General features: G+C 49.1%; 1 protein-coding gene across 1 annotated transcript in view; it reads right to left on the minus strand.

The window, feature by feature from the left end:
• The window catches only part of LINS1 (lines homolog 1), a 38828-nt gene extending 28510 nt beyond the window's left edge, over positions 1-10318 (minus strand). Inside the window, exons 1-2 of the mRNA XM_073568816.1 lie at positions 10152-10318; positions 5513-5712 (exon numbers count right to left, since the gene is read on the minus strand). Coding sequence (XP_073424917.1) covers positions 5513-5645 — 133 coding nt within the window. The 5' untranslated portion in view covers positions 5646-5712; positions 10152-10318. The remainder of the gene's footprint in view (positions 1-5512; positions 5713-10151) is intronic.
• Positions 10319-12748: the final 2430 nt, after the last annotated feature.

A 12748-nucleotide genomic window follows, 5' to 3' on the forward strand; every position in this document is an offset into this window, starting at 1 on the left:
CGACCACCACTGAGCAAGACACAGAAATACAAGGTGTCCAGTGCTCAGAGACACGGCCGAGGTAAGGAGGCTGACACCCGACCACCACTGAGCAAGACACAGAAATACAAGGTGTTCAGTGCTCAGAGACACGACCGAGGAAAGGAAGGCTGACACCGGAGCACCACTGAGCAAGACACAGAAGTACAAGGTGTCCAGTGCTCAGAGACACGGCCGAGGTAAGGAGGCTGACACCCGACCACCACTGAGCAAGACACAGAAGTACAAGGTGCTCAGAGACATGGCCGAGGTAAGGAGGCTGACACCCGACCACCACTGAGCAAGACACAGAAGTACAAAGTGTCCAGTGCTCAGAGACACGGCCGAGGTAAGGAGGCTGACACCCGACCACCACTGAGCAAGACACAGAAATACAAGGTGTCCAGTGCTCAGAGACACGGCCGAGGTAAGGAGGCTGACACCCGACCACCACTGAGCAAGACACAGAAGTACAAGGTGCTCAGAGACATGGCCGAGGTAAGGAGGCTGACACCCGACCACCACTGAGCAAGACACAGAAGTACAAGGTGTTCAGTGCTCAGAGACACGGCCGAGGTAAGGAGGCTGACACCCGACCACCACTGAGCAAGACACAGAAGTACAAAGTGTCCAGTGCTCAGAGACACGGCCGAGGTAAGGAGGCTGACACCCGACCACCACTGAGCAAGACACAGAAATACAAGGTGTCCAGTGCTCAGAGACACGGCCGAGGTAAGGAGGCTGACACCCGACCACCACTGAGCAAGACACAGAAATACAAGGTGTTCAGTGCTCAGAGACACGGCCGAGGAAAGGAAGGCTGACACCGGAGCACCACTGAGCAAGACACAGAAGTACAAGGTGTCCAGTGCTCAGAGACACGGCCGAGGTAAGGAGGCTGACACCCGACCACCACTGAGCAAGACACAGAAATACGAGGTGTTCAGTGCTCAGAGACACGGCCGAGGAAAGGAGGCTGACACTCGACCACCACTGAGCAAGACACAGAAATACAAGGTGTTCAGTGCTCAGAGACACGGCCGAGGAAAGGAGGCTGACACCCGACCACCACTGAGCAAGACACAGAAATACAAGGTGTCCAGTGCTCAGAGACATGGCCGAGGAAAGGAAGGCTGACACCCGACCACCACTGAGCAAGACACAGAAATACAAGGTGTTCAGTGCTCAGAGACACGGCCGAGGTAAGGAGGCTGACACCCGACCACCACTGAGCAAGACACAGAAGTACAAGGTGCTCAGAGACATGGCCGAGGTAAGGAGGCTGACACCCGACCACCACTGAGCAAGACACAGAAGTACAAGGTGCTCAGAGACATGGCCGAGGTAAGGAGGCTGACACCCGACCACCACTGAGCAAGACACAGAAGTACAAGGTGTTCAGTGCTCAGAGACACGGCCGAGGTAAGGAGGCTGACACCCGACCACCACTGAGCAAGACACAGAAGTACAAAGTGTCCAGTGCTCAGAGACACGGCCGAGGTAAGGAGGCTGACACCCGACCACCACTGAGCAAGACACAGAAATACAAGGTGTCCAGTGCTCAGAGACACGGCCGAGGTAAGGAGGCTGACACCCGACCACCACTGAGCAAGACACAGAAATACAAGGTGTTCAGTGCTCAGAGACACGACCGAGGAAAGGAAGGCTGACACCGGAGCACCACTGAGCAAGACACAGAAGTACAAGGTGTCCAGTGCTCAGAGACACGGCCGAGGTAAGGAGGCTGACACCCGACCACCACTGAGCAAGACACAGAAGTACAAGGTGCTCAGAGACATGGCCGAGGTAAGGAGGCTGACACCCGACCACCACTGAGCAAGACACAGAAGTACAAAGTGTCCAGTGCTCAGAGACACGGCCGAGGTAAGGAGGCTGACACCCGACCACCACTGAGCAAGACACAGAAATACAAGGTGTCCAGTGCTCAGAGACACGGCCGAGGTAAGGAGGCTGACACCCGACCACCACTGAGCAAGACACAGAAATACAAGGTGTTCAGTGCTCAGAGACACGGCCGAGGAAAGGAAGGCTGACACCGGAGCACCACTGAGCAAGACACAGAAGTACAAGGTGCTCAGAGACATGGCCGAGGTAAGGAGGCTGACACCCGACCACCACTGAGCAAGACACAGAAATACAAGGTGTCCAGTGCTCAGAGACACGGCCGAGGAAAGGAGGCTGACACCCGACCACCACTGAGCAAGACACAGAAATACAAGGTGTCCAGTGCTCAGAGACACGGCCGAGGTAGGGAGGCTGACACCCGACCACCACTGAGTAAGACACATAAGAGGAAACTTCAATACTGGGTCAAGAAATATCTGAAGATGAATTTTTCAAAGGTTTCATTGGCTGACGAGATGAAAGTGACTCTCGTTGGACTAAATAGATGGGCCTGTGGCTGTATCAGTAACAGGTACAGACCTGGAGGTGGGGGCCTGTAATATTAAAGTTGAGCTAGCTGGACCTTTTCGGGTTTAAGATTGACTCAAAGTCAACACCCAAACGTGTGTGTGTGTGTGTGTGTGTGTGTGTGTGTGTGTGTGTGTGTGTGTGTGTGTGTGTGTGTGTATCACCAACCAATCACGAATCATTTCACCAGAGCTGTTCAAAAGAAGCTGAGCTGTGATTGGTTGCTATGAGCAACAGTTTTCCTTGCAAACAATCACTAAGCATCTCTCATTTCACCAGAGCTGGTTAAAAGAAGGTGAGCTGTGATTGGTTGCTATGAGCAAGTTTTCCCACTTGACAACACCTCAGCAGACACTGACATGGTGGGAGAAATCTAGCATCCCTGGGAACATAAGCTCCCAGAAATTGTCTGCCCCCCAGACAGGAGCACATGACAGAAATGAATCCCCCCCTCCCGTGGATCAATGGTTAGCAAGTTAGGGCAAATCCACTCAGCGCTTTGGTACTGACCCCAGGCCTTTCTTAAAGGGATCTCCGGTATGGAAGTCAGGGCAAATCCATCCAGTGCTTTGGTTCTGACCCCATGCCTCTCTTAAAGGGATCATTGGTATGGAAGTCAAGGCAATTGCATTCAAATGCTCTGGTACTGACCCCAGGCTCTCTTAAATTGATCTCCTGTACGGAAGTTAGGGCAAATCTCTCAGCGCTCTGATTCTAACCCGAGGGTTCATTGGTATGCAAGTCAGGGTAAATCCACTCAGCGCTCTGGTTCTGATCCCAGGCTTTCTTAAAAGGATCTCCAGTATGGAAGTTAGGGTAAATCCCTCAGCGCTGTGGTTCTGAGGCCTCTCTTAAAGGGATCATTGGTATGGAAGTCAGGGCAAATCCCTCAAGCGCTGTGGTTCTGACCCCAGGCCTCTCTTAACGGGATCCCCAGTATGGAAGTTAGGACCATTTTACTCAGTGCTGTGGTTCTGACCCCAGGGTCTCTTAGAGGGATCATTGGTATGGAAGTTAGGACCATTCCACTCAGCGCTCTGGCTCTGACCCCAGGCTGACGAGATGATGTGGGGTATTAGGGGTATTAGTCCGGTAGCTCTGGCTGACGAGATGATGTGGGGTGTTAGTGGTAGTAGTCTGGTGGCTCTGGCTGATGGGATGATGTGGGATATTAGGGGTAGTAGTCTGGTGGCTCTGGCTGATGGGATGATGTGGGATATTAGGGGTACTAGTCCGGTAGCTCTGACGGAATGATGTGGGATATTAGGGGTAGTAGTCCGTTGGCTCTGATGGGATGATGTGGGATATTAGGGGTAGTAGTCCGGTAGCTCTGACTGACGGAACGATGTGGGATATTAGGGGTAGTAGTCCGTTGGCTCTGACAGGATGATAAAAGGGGAGGGCGAAGATAAGCAACTTCCAGAAAACAATGAAGGTCAAAGTATAAAATTGCTTTATTGGACACAGGGCAAGGAACAATACAAGATTTAAAATAAAAGCGGATAGCTCATCACAGAAATATCAAAACACCGTTGTCCACACATGCTGCTTCAATGTATCCCCTAAAGGGAGGACAAAAAAGTGAGACCACCATTCGATATAATATATAAAGGCAGGCACCAGGTCTCCCAACTTGTCTGCGTGCACAAGCACTTATTAGGTAATGTAGGACATGTTTACTGTTTTTAATATGGTTATCTGCAGTGTTCTTTTGTGTTACTACCTTTAATTTGAGCAGGCTATGCCCTGACATAACCCTAACACAAACCTGACATAACCCTAACCATAACACAACCCTAACCCCAACTGCAAAGAATGGAAAAAAATTACATTTTTTTTAATTTTCTAATTTTTATCTAAGGGGGGGTGACAAAGTGGAATTTAATTTACAACTTTTTTTTCTTTGGATCACGGTGTTAGAGTCTGTCACTGCGATCAAAAGGAACCAATAGGAAAAACTCCCTATTGTTGCCGGGTATCGGCTGGCAGATACCGGAGGGCGCAGTGCGACCAACATTTTTTTTCCAGGAAGATGATGCGGTGAGACGGGGAAGGAGGGCATCATTTGATTGTAACAACGGGAAGTTTTTTTTTTTTTATATTTATGTATCATTCCCTTTACACTTCATAAATACCTGCTACTTTGTGTTTGTATATGACATAAAATACATTTAATTTTATGGGTGCAACGTGAAAAATTTTCTTGGGGTATGAATACTTTTTCAAGGTACTGTATGTGCAAGATTTGGTGACTATATACAGCAACTCAACCCTATTCAAGCGACTGGGCTAAATTTAGGAAGAATAGACTCATAAGACCCTGCCGCCATGTATGGATGCATTGCAGACCCTTTTTTTGGATGAAGCATCGAGAATCTAACCAGCAATAAGGCATCAATGTGTTTACTTGGAATTTAATACTAGTAATAATATCTGCAGCAAGATCACACTTCCTTTTTGTAATTAAATGGATGCAAAATAAGTCATTATGATTTAGACGAGAATAAAAGAACAGAGGAGCCTTTGGTCTTTCCATTGCACATCACTACTCCCTCCCATCCACACGCTGGGCATGGATCTGCAACAATGGTCAGTTCAATTACGGCACGGCAGCACCTGTATTCTAAGAGTGGCCATACATGTTTGATGGCTGTTGGCTGAATGTTCATTCGGCAGATGCTTGTTCCTTCCAACCCCGGTCAAATCCTGGATACTTGGATATGAGCGCAGTTCTCAAAAGAAAGATAAGCAGCTGGCAGACACCTCTGGAGGAACCCTACCTGCCATGAGAACAAAGGATCAGACATACTGAAATACAATATGTCCAATACTTCATTACCCTCAACAAATGCTGATTGGGGAGATCTGAGACACTAGAAGACACCTTAAATGGTTGGCTGGCCCCACTGATGTTCAGTTAATATGTATGGTCACCTTAACGATCGGCACGGATTTAAACAGCTGGGCACCCATCAGTCAGTACGGACAGGTATATCCTACTTACTGCACAAGCCAACTGGGCAATGAATACAGAAAAGAGATATAGAAACAGCAGTGTCACCTGAAAGGCTCCATGCTCCGCTTGCATTGCCTGGCATTAGGAGGGCCGCAGCAGCTTGCACATCTTCATGTAAGGGGGCAGCTTCCAGTAACTTCTTGTGCAGCTCCCTCAAGCCTGGGAACGGTCCTTCCATCTCCTTCAGACACTTGTGTAGAGCACATTACATGGAAGATCATTATTGGACTCCGCATCTAATCCTCCTAAATAAAGAAAAGTACAAAAGGAACATAAAGTGTGTATGGACACAAGGCAGACGCTAGCACTGATGGGGTGCCTCGGATTTAAGACCTCAAGAGTCATTGACTGAACCATTTGTAATCTTTTCAATTCCTCATCAATGGGGTGGTCCACCACTTAGACAACCTCTTCTCATTCCTCAGGTTTGGCCCTGTTAAAATAAAAACACCTATACTGATCTCCGACGTCGGCGCCATTTCAGCGTCCACATTTCCCGGGCTCACAAGAGGTTGGTAAGTTCCATGAAACCTGTGACAATTCAGCGCCGGCTTCACTGTCCTTGTATTCGGGTGTATGGGACATCAAATGGAGGTCAGGGCTGCGGCTGCTCTCTGACTTCCTCTTGACGTTCGATTGTCCAAAGACTTGAGCCACGGGAATGCGAGTGCTGACGATGCTGGAATGACGCTGGCACCGGAGGGGAGAATAGGGTTTTTATTTTAACGGGGTCAAACATGAGAAATGAGAAGAAGTTGTCCAAGTGGTGGAGAACCCTTTTAATGAATCTGATCCAGTCTATCAATGTGGGAAACTGGAAAAATGATGGCAAATGTTTACAAAGCGCGAGTGTAACCATCATTTTCATTTTTTTTCCCCATAAATCAATATTACACAAGAAAATAAGTAGTTTTGTAATGTATCTTATCAGAGGATTCTGCTTCTCTGTCCTCCTGGACTGTTCATTCCTTCTCAACTCACAGGTAGAAATGTTCTTCAGAGAATACAGACTTTCCCATAAGGGCTCATGCAGACGTCCGTGCAGATCGGTCAGAGCAAGGACTGGCCAGTGGTCTCCTAACCGGAGCTTGAAAGCCTCATAAAAACTCATGGATCAGGAGACCCGGAGCAGTCCGTGCATTGCGGCCTGAGATCCACGGACATCGGCATGAGCCCTTACTGAGAGAGGAGATGGCAGCTGCTGCTCATGAGATTCTATGGAGCTAGAGGCAGGCAGACATTCTGCTGCAAGTGCTTATCAAGTGTTCCACTTTAAAGAATAGAAAAGTGGAATAAAAACCTTAATAATTCTGCTGTGCAGTTTTCACTGACTAGTTCTTCCTCCCTGTAATAGCACCAGGTAAAATTAAAGGGGTATTCCCATCTCCAAGATCCTATCACAATATGTAGCAGGTGTAATCATAATATTAGCAACCACTTCCAATTAGAAATGTAGTATAGTTCTTCTGATTTGCTTTGTCACATACCCCATGTTCAGGTCATTGTAGTGGCTTAGGTATCCGTGGTTACGACCACTAACAACTAACTGTCACTATATCAATAGATGTAACCATGGATATCTAAGCTACGGCAAAGCCCTGCACATGGGGTAAGCAACATAGCAAATCAGAAGAACTATACTGTATTTCTAATTCGAAGTATTTGCTAATAATATTATTATTACACCCACTACATATTGGGATATGACCTTGGAGATGGGAATACCCCTTTAAATAAAATAAAGACACACGACATGGTGCCATCTCTGTGCCATATCAGACCTGGTGGAGTCTAGGGAAAGTGCTAGGAATATCTGATACATAAGTCGCACTTACTATAGTTTATGGGGCAACGCGCTATTTTCCTGCATATTTATATGAATCAGGAAAATGTGTTGCAGGATCCGGTTTTTTCCACATTGACTTACATTGGTGCCGCATTGCGCCGCAATATTATATATATATATATATATATATATATATATATATATATATATATATCTCTCGAGTCCTCTAACTTTAAATTTCAAACTTGGCTGGCTGAAATGGATCCGTCAACACAAAGGATCCGGTGCATCTGTGTTCTCAAACGGAAACGGATCAGTTTTTTTAATCTTTGCCGGATTGCACCTGACGTCAAACAACTGAGGTGTGAACGTAGCCTAATATACAGAAACTGATAACCGACTGGAATGTCAGACCCCCAGAAACCAAGCATGCCCCCCAGCAGCTCAACATCTCCCCTAGTGCAGGTGATCTACACGTCCTAGCACTGCTTGGCATCGGTGTCTTGTGTGCCATGCCCCGAGGCAGGTGTAGGTGGGTCTGGGGGTCCCGAGGAGCGTAGTAGTGACCGGTCTGTAGTCGTTCCCTTCTGCGCAGCGCTGAGGTCACATCCATGTGCCTGCGTCCACCAATCGCTGTCCTCTGCGGTCCTGTGCCCTATCCACGTGCCTGCGTCCACCAATCGCTGTCCTCTGCGGTCCTGTGCCCTATCCACGTGCCTGCGTCCACCAATCGCTGTCCTCTGCGGTCCTGTGCCCTATCCACGTGCCTGCGTCCACCAATCGCCGTCCTCTGCGGTCCTGTGCCCTATCCACGTGCCTGCGTCCACCAATCGCCGTCCTCTGCGGTCCTGTGCCCTATCCACGTGCCTGCGTCCACCAATCGCCGTCCTCTGCGGTCCTGTGCCCTATCCACGTGCCTGCGTCCACCAATCGCCGTCCTCTGCGGTCCTGTGCCCTATCCACGTGCCTGCGTCCACCAATCGCTGTCCTCTGCGGTCCTGTGCCCTATCCACGTGCCTGCGTCCACCAATCGCTGTCCTCTGCGGTCCTGTGCCCTATCCACGTGCCTGTGTCCACCAATCGCTGTCCTCTGCGGTCCTGTGCCCTATCCACGTGCCTGCGTCCACCAATCGCCGTCCTCTGCGTTTCTGTGCCCTATCCACGTGCCTGCGTCCACCAATCGCCGTCCTCTGCGGTCCTGTGCCCTATCCATGTGCCTGCGTCCACCAATCGCTGTCCTCTGCGGTCCTGTGACCTATCCATGTGCCTGCGTCCACCAATCGCTGTCCTCTGCGGTCCTGTGCCTGCGTCCACCAATCGCTGTCCTCTGCGGTCCTGTGCCCTATCCATGTGCCTGCGTCCACCAATCGCCGTCCTCTGCGGTCCTGTGCCCTATCCATGTGCCTGCGTCCACCAATCGCCGTCCTCTGCGGTCCTGTGCCCTATCCACGTGCCTGCGTCCACCAATCGCCGTCCTCTGCGGTCCTGTGCCCTATCCATGTGCCTGCGTCCACCAATCGCCGTCCTCTGCGGTCCTGTGCCCTATCCATGTGCCTGCGTCCACCAATCGCCGTCCTCTGCGGTCCTGTGCCCTATCCACGTGCCTGCGTCCACCAATCGCTGTCCTCTGTGGTCCTGTGCCCTATCCATGTGCCTGCGTCCACCAATCGCTGTCCTCTGCGGTCCTGTGACCTATCCATGTGCCTGCGTCCACCAATCGCTGTCCTCTGCGGTCCTGTGCCTGCGTCCACCAATCGCTGTCCTCTGCGGTCCTGTGCCCTATCCATGTGCCTGCGTCCACCAATCGCCGTCCTCTGCGGTCCTGTGCCCTATCCATGTGCCTGCGTCCACCAATCGCCGTCCTCTGCGGTCCTGTGCCCTATCCACGTGCCTGCGTCCACCAATCGCCGTCCTCTGCGGTCCTGTGCCCTATCCACGTGCCTGCGTCCACCAATCGCCGTCCTCTGCGGTCCTGTGCCCTATCCATGTGCCTGCGTCCACCAATCGCCGTCCTCTGCGGTCCTGTGCCCTATCCACGTGCCTGCGTCCACCAATCGCCGTCCTCTGCGGTCCTGTGCCCTATCCACGTGCCTGCGTCCACCAATCGCTGTCCTCTGCGGTCCTGTGCCCTATCCATGTGCCTGCGTCCACCAATCGCCGTCCTCTGCGGTCCTGTGCCCTATCCATGTGCCTGCGTCCACCAATCGCTGTCCTCTGCGGTCCTGTGCCCTATCCACGTGCCTGCGTCCACCAATCGCCGTCCTCTGCGGTCCTGTGCCCTATCCATGTGCCTGCGTCCACCAATCGCCGTCCTCTGCGGTCCTGTGCCCTATCCATGTGCCTGCGTCCACCAATCGCCGTCCTCTGCGGTCCTGTGCCCTATCCATGTGCCTGCGTCCACCAATCGCCGTCCTCTGCGGTCCTGTGCCCTATCCACGTGCCTGCGTCCACCAATCGCCGTCCTCTGCGGTCCTGTGCCCTATCCATGTGCCTGCGTCCACCAATCGCCGTCCTCTGCGGTCCTGTGCCCTATCCACGTGCCTGCGTCCACCAATCGCTGTCCTCTGCGGTCCTGTGCCCTATCCACGTGCCTGCGTCCACCAATCGCTGTCCTCTGCGGTCCTGTGCCCTATAACTGGCCTCAGCACGGGGTCCAGAGGTCAGGACCACTACCTCCAGCATGCCGTGGGCTGCTCATCTTATAGCATCACATCAATAATCCTGGACGACCCTAATAATGGATGGATGACTGCACTGCGGGTCTCCACACTTCTGCAATACAGATTCTTGCCAACTTTGGGGCAATCACACATAAAGGATGCTAATGTACCCTCCACCTCTGCAGCCGCACACCCCAGTGCACCAGAGGGACAACACGTGCTGTATATCATCACCTACCAGAGCCACAATGTCTTACTGCCGCGATTAAAGCCCGGGACATGCATCTCCAATCTCCATAGAGCCCTGCGGGTGCCCTACACAGGAGACACCGCAGAGCACGCATGGTAATGTAGTCATTTCAGGACATGACCTACTGCGCATGCGTATAACTTGTTTCCAACTGCCTGACAGTCTCTGGGTGGTGGGCGGAGTTTCATCTGTAAAAGTTAGCCAATAGGCTTCTTCGGTGTGACGAACTGTGTCTGCCACTGTGAGGAGAGGCGGCAACCGTATGATGGCTGTGGTGCCCGCAGTCAAGATGGCCGTGTGAGGGGATGTGAGGCAACGCCCAGTGTCCGTACACCGCACCGTGGACGCGCGTCTGGCAGTCAGCACGGTGTGGCTCGCAAGGAGTGTTTTTTTTGTAACAGTAATTCACTTCCAGATAAACTTTTTTTCTTCTGAAACGCTGTAATTGAAATGGGTTTTTGTAGGAGGCAGAATCCAGTGCGTTTTCCAATCAAATTCCACTTCAGGAATAACGACTTTGCGTTCCTGAAACGTTTCTGAGGAGGTTTTCGGCATTGTTCACGCTCAGCTTTTTTTGCGATCAAAATGCAGGTTTTGCTCTGTTTTAGCAGCTTTTTTTTTGTTTTTAGCAGTTTTTTTTGGCGTGGAATAGATGGGATTTATCAACGTATGTGTTTAATAAACTCAAAACTCTGTTTGTAGCAGGTTTGTTTGCAGCGATTTTACAATTTCTCATTGCTTCTTTGGAGTGAAAAAAATGCTGAAAGAACTGACATGCTGCAGACTTCAAAAACACTGCCATGTTCAATAAAGAATAATAATAAAAAAAAAAAAAACAGCGTGTGCATGAGGTTTCTGATAGCTCGTGGATTGTGCAGTTTCTTGTTTGCATAAGAACCAGCTGTATATGAAAATACCCTTAAGAGGATCTGTTAGTAGGAACAACCTCCCTAAGCCGTCTATATGGATATGTAGGTCACAGGAAGCGGAATGCAATGATATATTGATAGCTGCAATCCGATGGCTTATTCCAGAGAAAGCCACGCTTGTCCTACATTTAAATGAGCTGTTAAGATCTATGGGCAGGACATAGATCTTCAGGAGAATTACTCTCCAGAGAGAATTGTAAATGAAAAGGGCTGTTACTAGTGTAAGACATGTAATGACTGACAGTCTGCACTCCTGTAACATCTGTAAATTAGCATAATCCCTGGAGGCAGACTCTTATGCAGATCCTTGTCCAGCCCATAGATCTTAACAGCTCATTTACATATTAGGGAGAAGGCTGTTTTGTCTGGAATAAAATATCGGATCGCAGATATCAAGGTATCTTATTAACTCCTTAGTGACAGCCAATTTGGTACTTAATGACCAGGAAAATTTTTACAATTCTGACCACTGTCACTTTATGAGGTTATAGCTGTGGAACGCTTCAATGTATCCCACAGAGTCTGAGACTGTTTTTTCGTGACATATTGTACTTCATGGCAGTGGTAAAATTTCTTCGATATGACTTGCATTTATTTATGAAAAAACGGAAATTTGGCAAAAAGTTTGCAATTTTCAAATCTTTAATTTCCGTACCGTTAAATCAGAGAGATATGTCACACAAAATAGTTTATAAATAACATTTCCCACATGTCTACTTTACATCAGTACAATTTTGGAAACAATTTTTTTTTTGTTAGGACGTTATAAGGGTTAAAAGTTGATCAGCAATTTCTCATTTTTCCAACAAAATTTACAAAACCATTTTTTTTAGGGACCACCACACATTTGAAGTGAGTTTGGGGGGTTAATATGACAAAAGTATATATAAACTTGGCACACACCAAAGGTTTCTGATGCACAAAGGTGATTTTTTAATTATACAACAGTACATACATACACAGACGTTTCGGTCTAGGACCTTCATCAATGTACGATATATTGTACTGTGAGATTCTTAGTGACTGGGCTTTGTGAGATAGACCAATCCTGTGAGGAGGCACATGAAGCCGTCCCACTGCGTGGTGATTTGTGGAGTGTGGACGCAGTATCCACCGCGAATCCCAAGTGCACTTGGGATTCGCGGTGGATACTGCGTCCACACTCCACAAATCACCACGCAGTGGGACGGCTTCATGTGCCTCCTCACAGGATTGGTCTATCTCACAAAGCCCAGTCACTAAGAATCTCACAGTACAATATATCGTACATTGATGACGGTCCTAGACCGAAACGTCTGTGTATGTATGTACTGTTGTATAATTAAAAAATCACCTTTCTGCATCAGAAACCTTTGGTGTGTGCCAAGTTTATATATATTTAGTTCACGGATTGGGATCCTACTTGGGCACCACCTACAATTCTCAGGGTTGTGCCAACGGTTTTGTTCTTAAATATGACAAAAGTGACACCATTCTAAAAACTTCACCCCTGAAGGTACTCAAAACCACATTCAAGAAGTTTATTAACCCTCCAGGTGCTTCACGAGAACTAAATCAATGTGGAAGGAAAAAAATGAACATTTTACTTTTTTTCACAAAAAATTTACTTTCTAACCAATTTTTTTATATTTTCACAGGGGTATCAGGAGAAAATGG

Source organism: Dendrobates tinctorius, unplaced genomic scaffold, assembly GCF_039654945.1.
Source record: "Dendrobates tinctorius isolate UK_male_01 unplaced genomic scaffold, ASM3965494v1 ptg000022l, whole genome shotgun sequence".
Taxonomy (NCBI): Eukaryota; Metazoa; Chordata; class Amphibia; order Anura; family Dendrobatidae; genus Dendrobates; species Dendrobates tinctorius.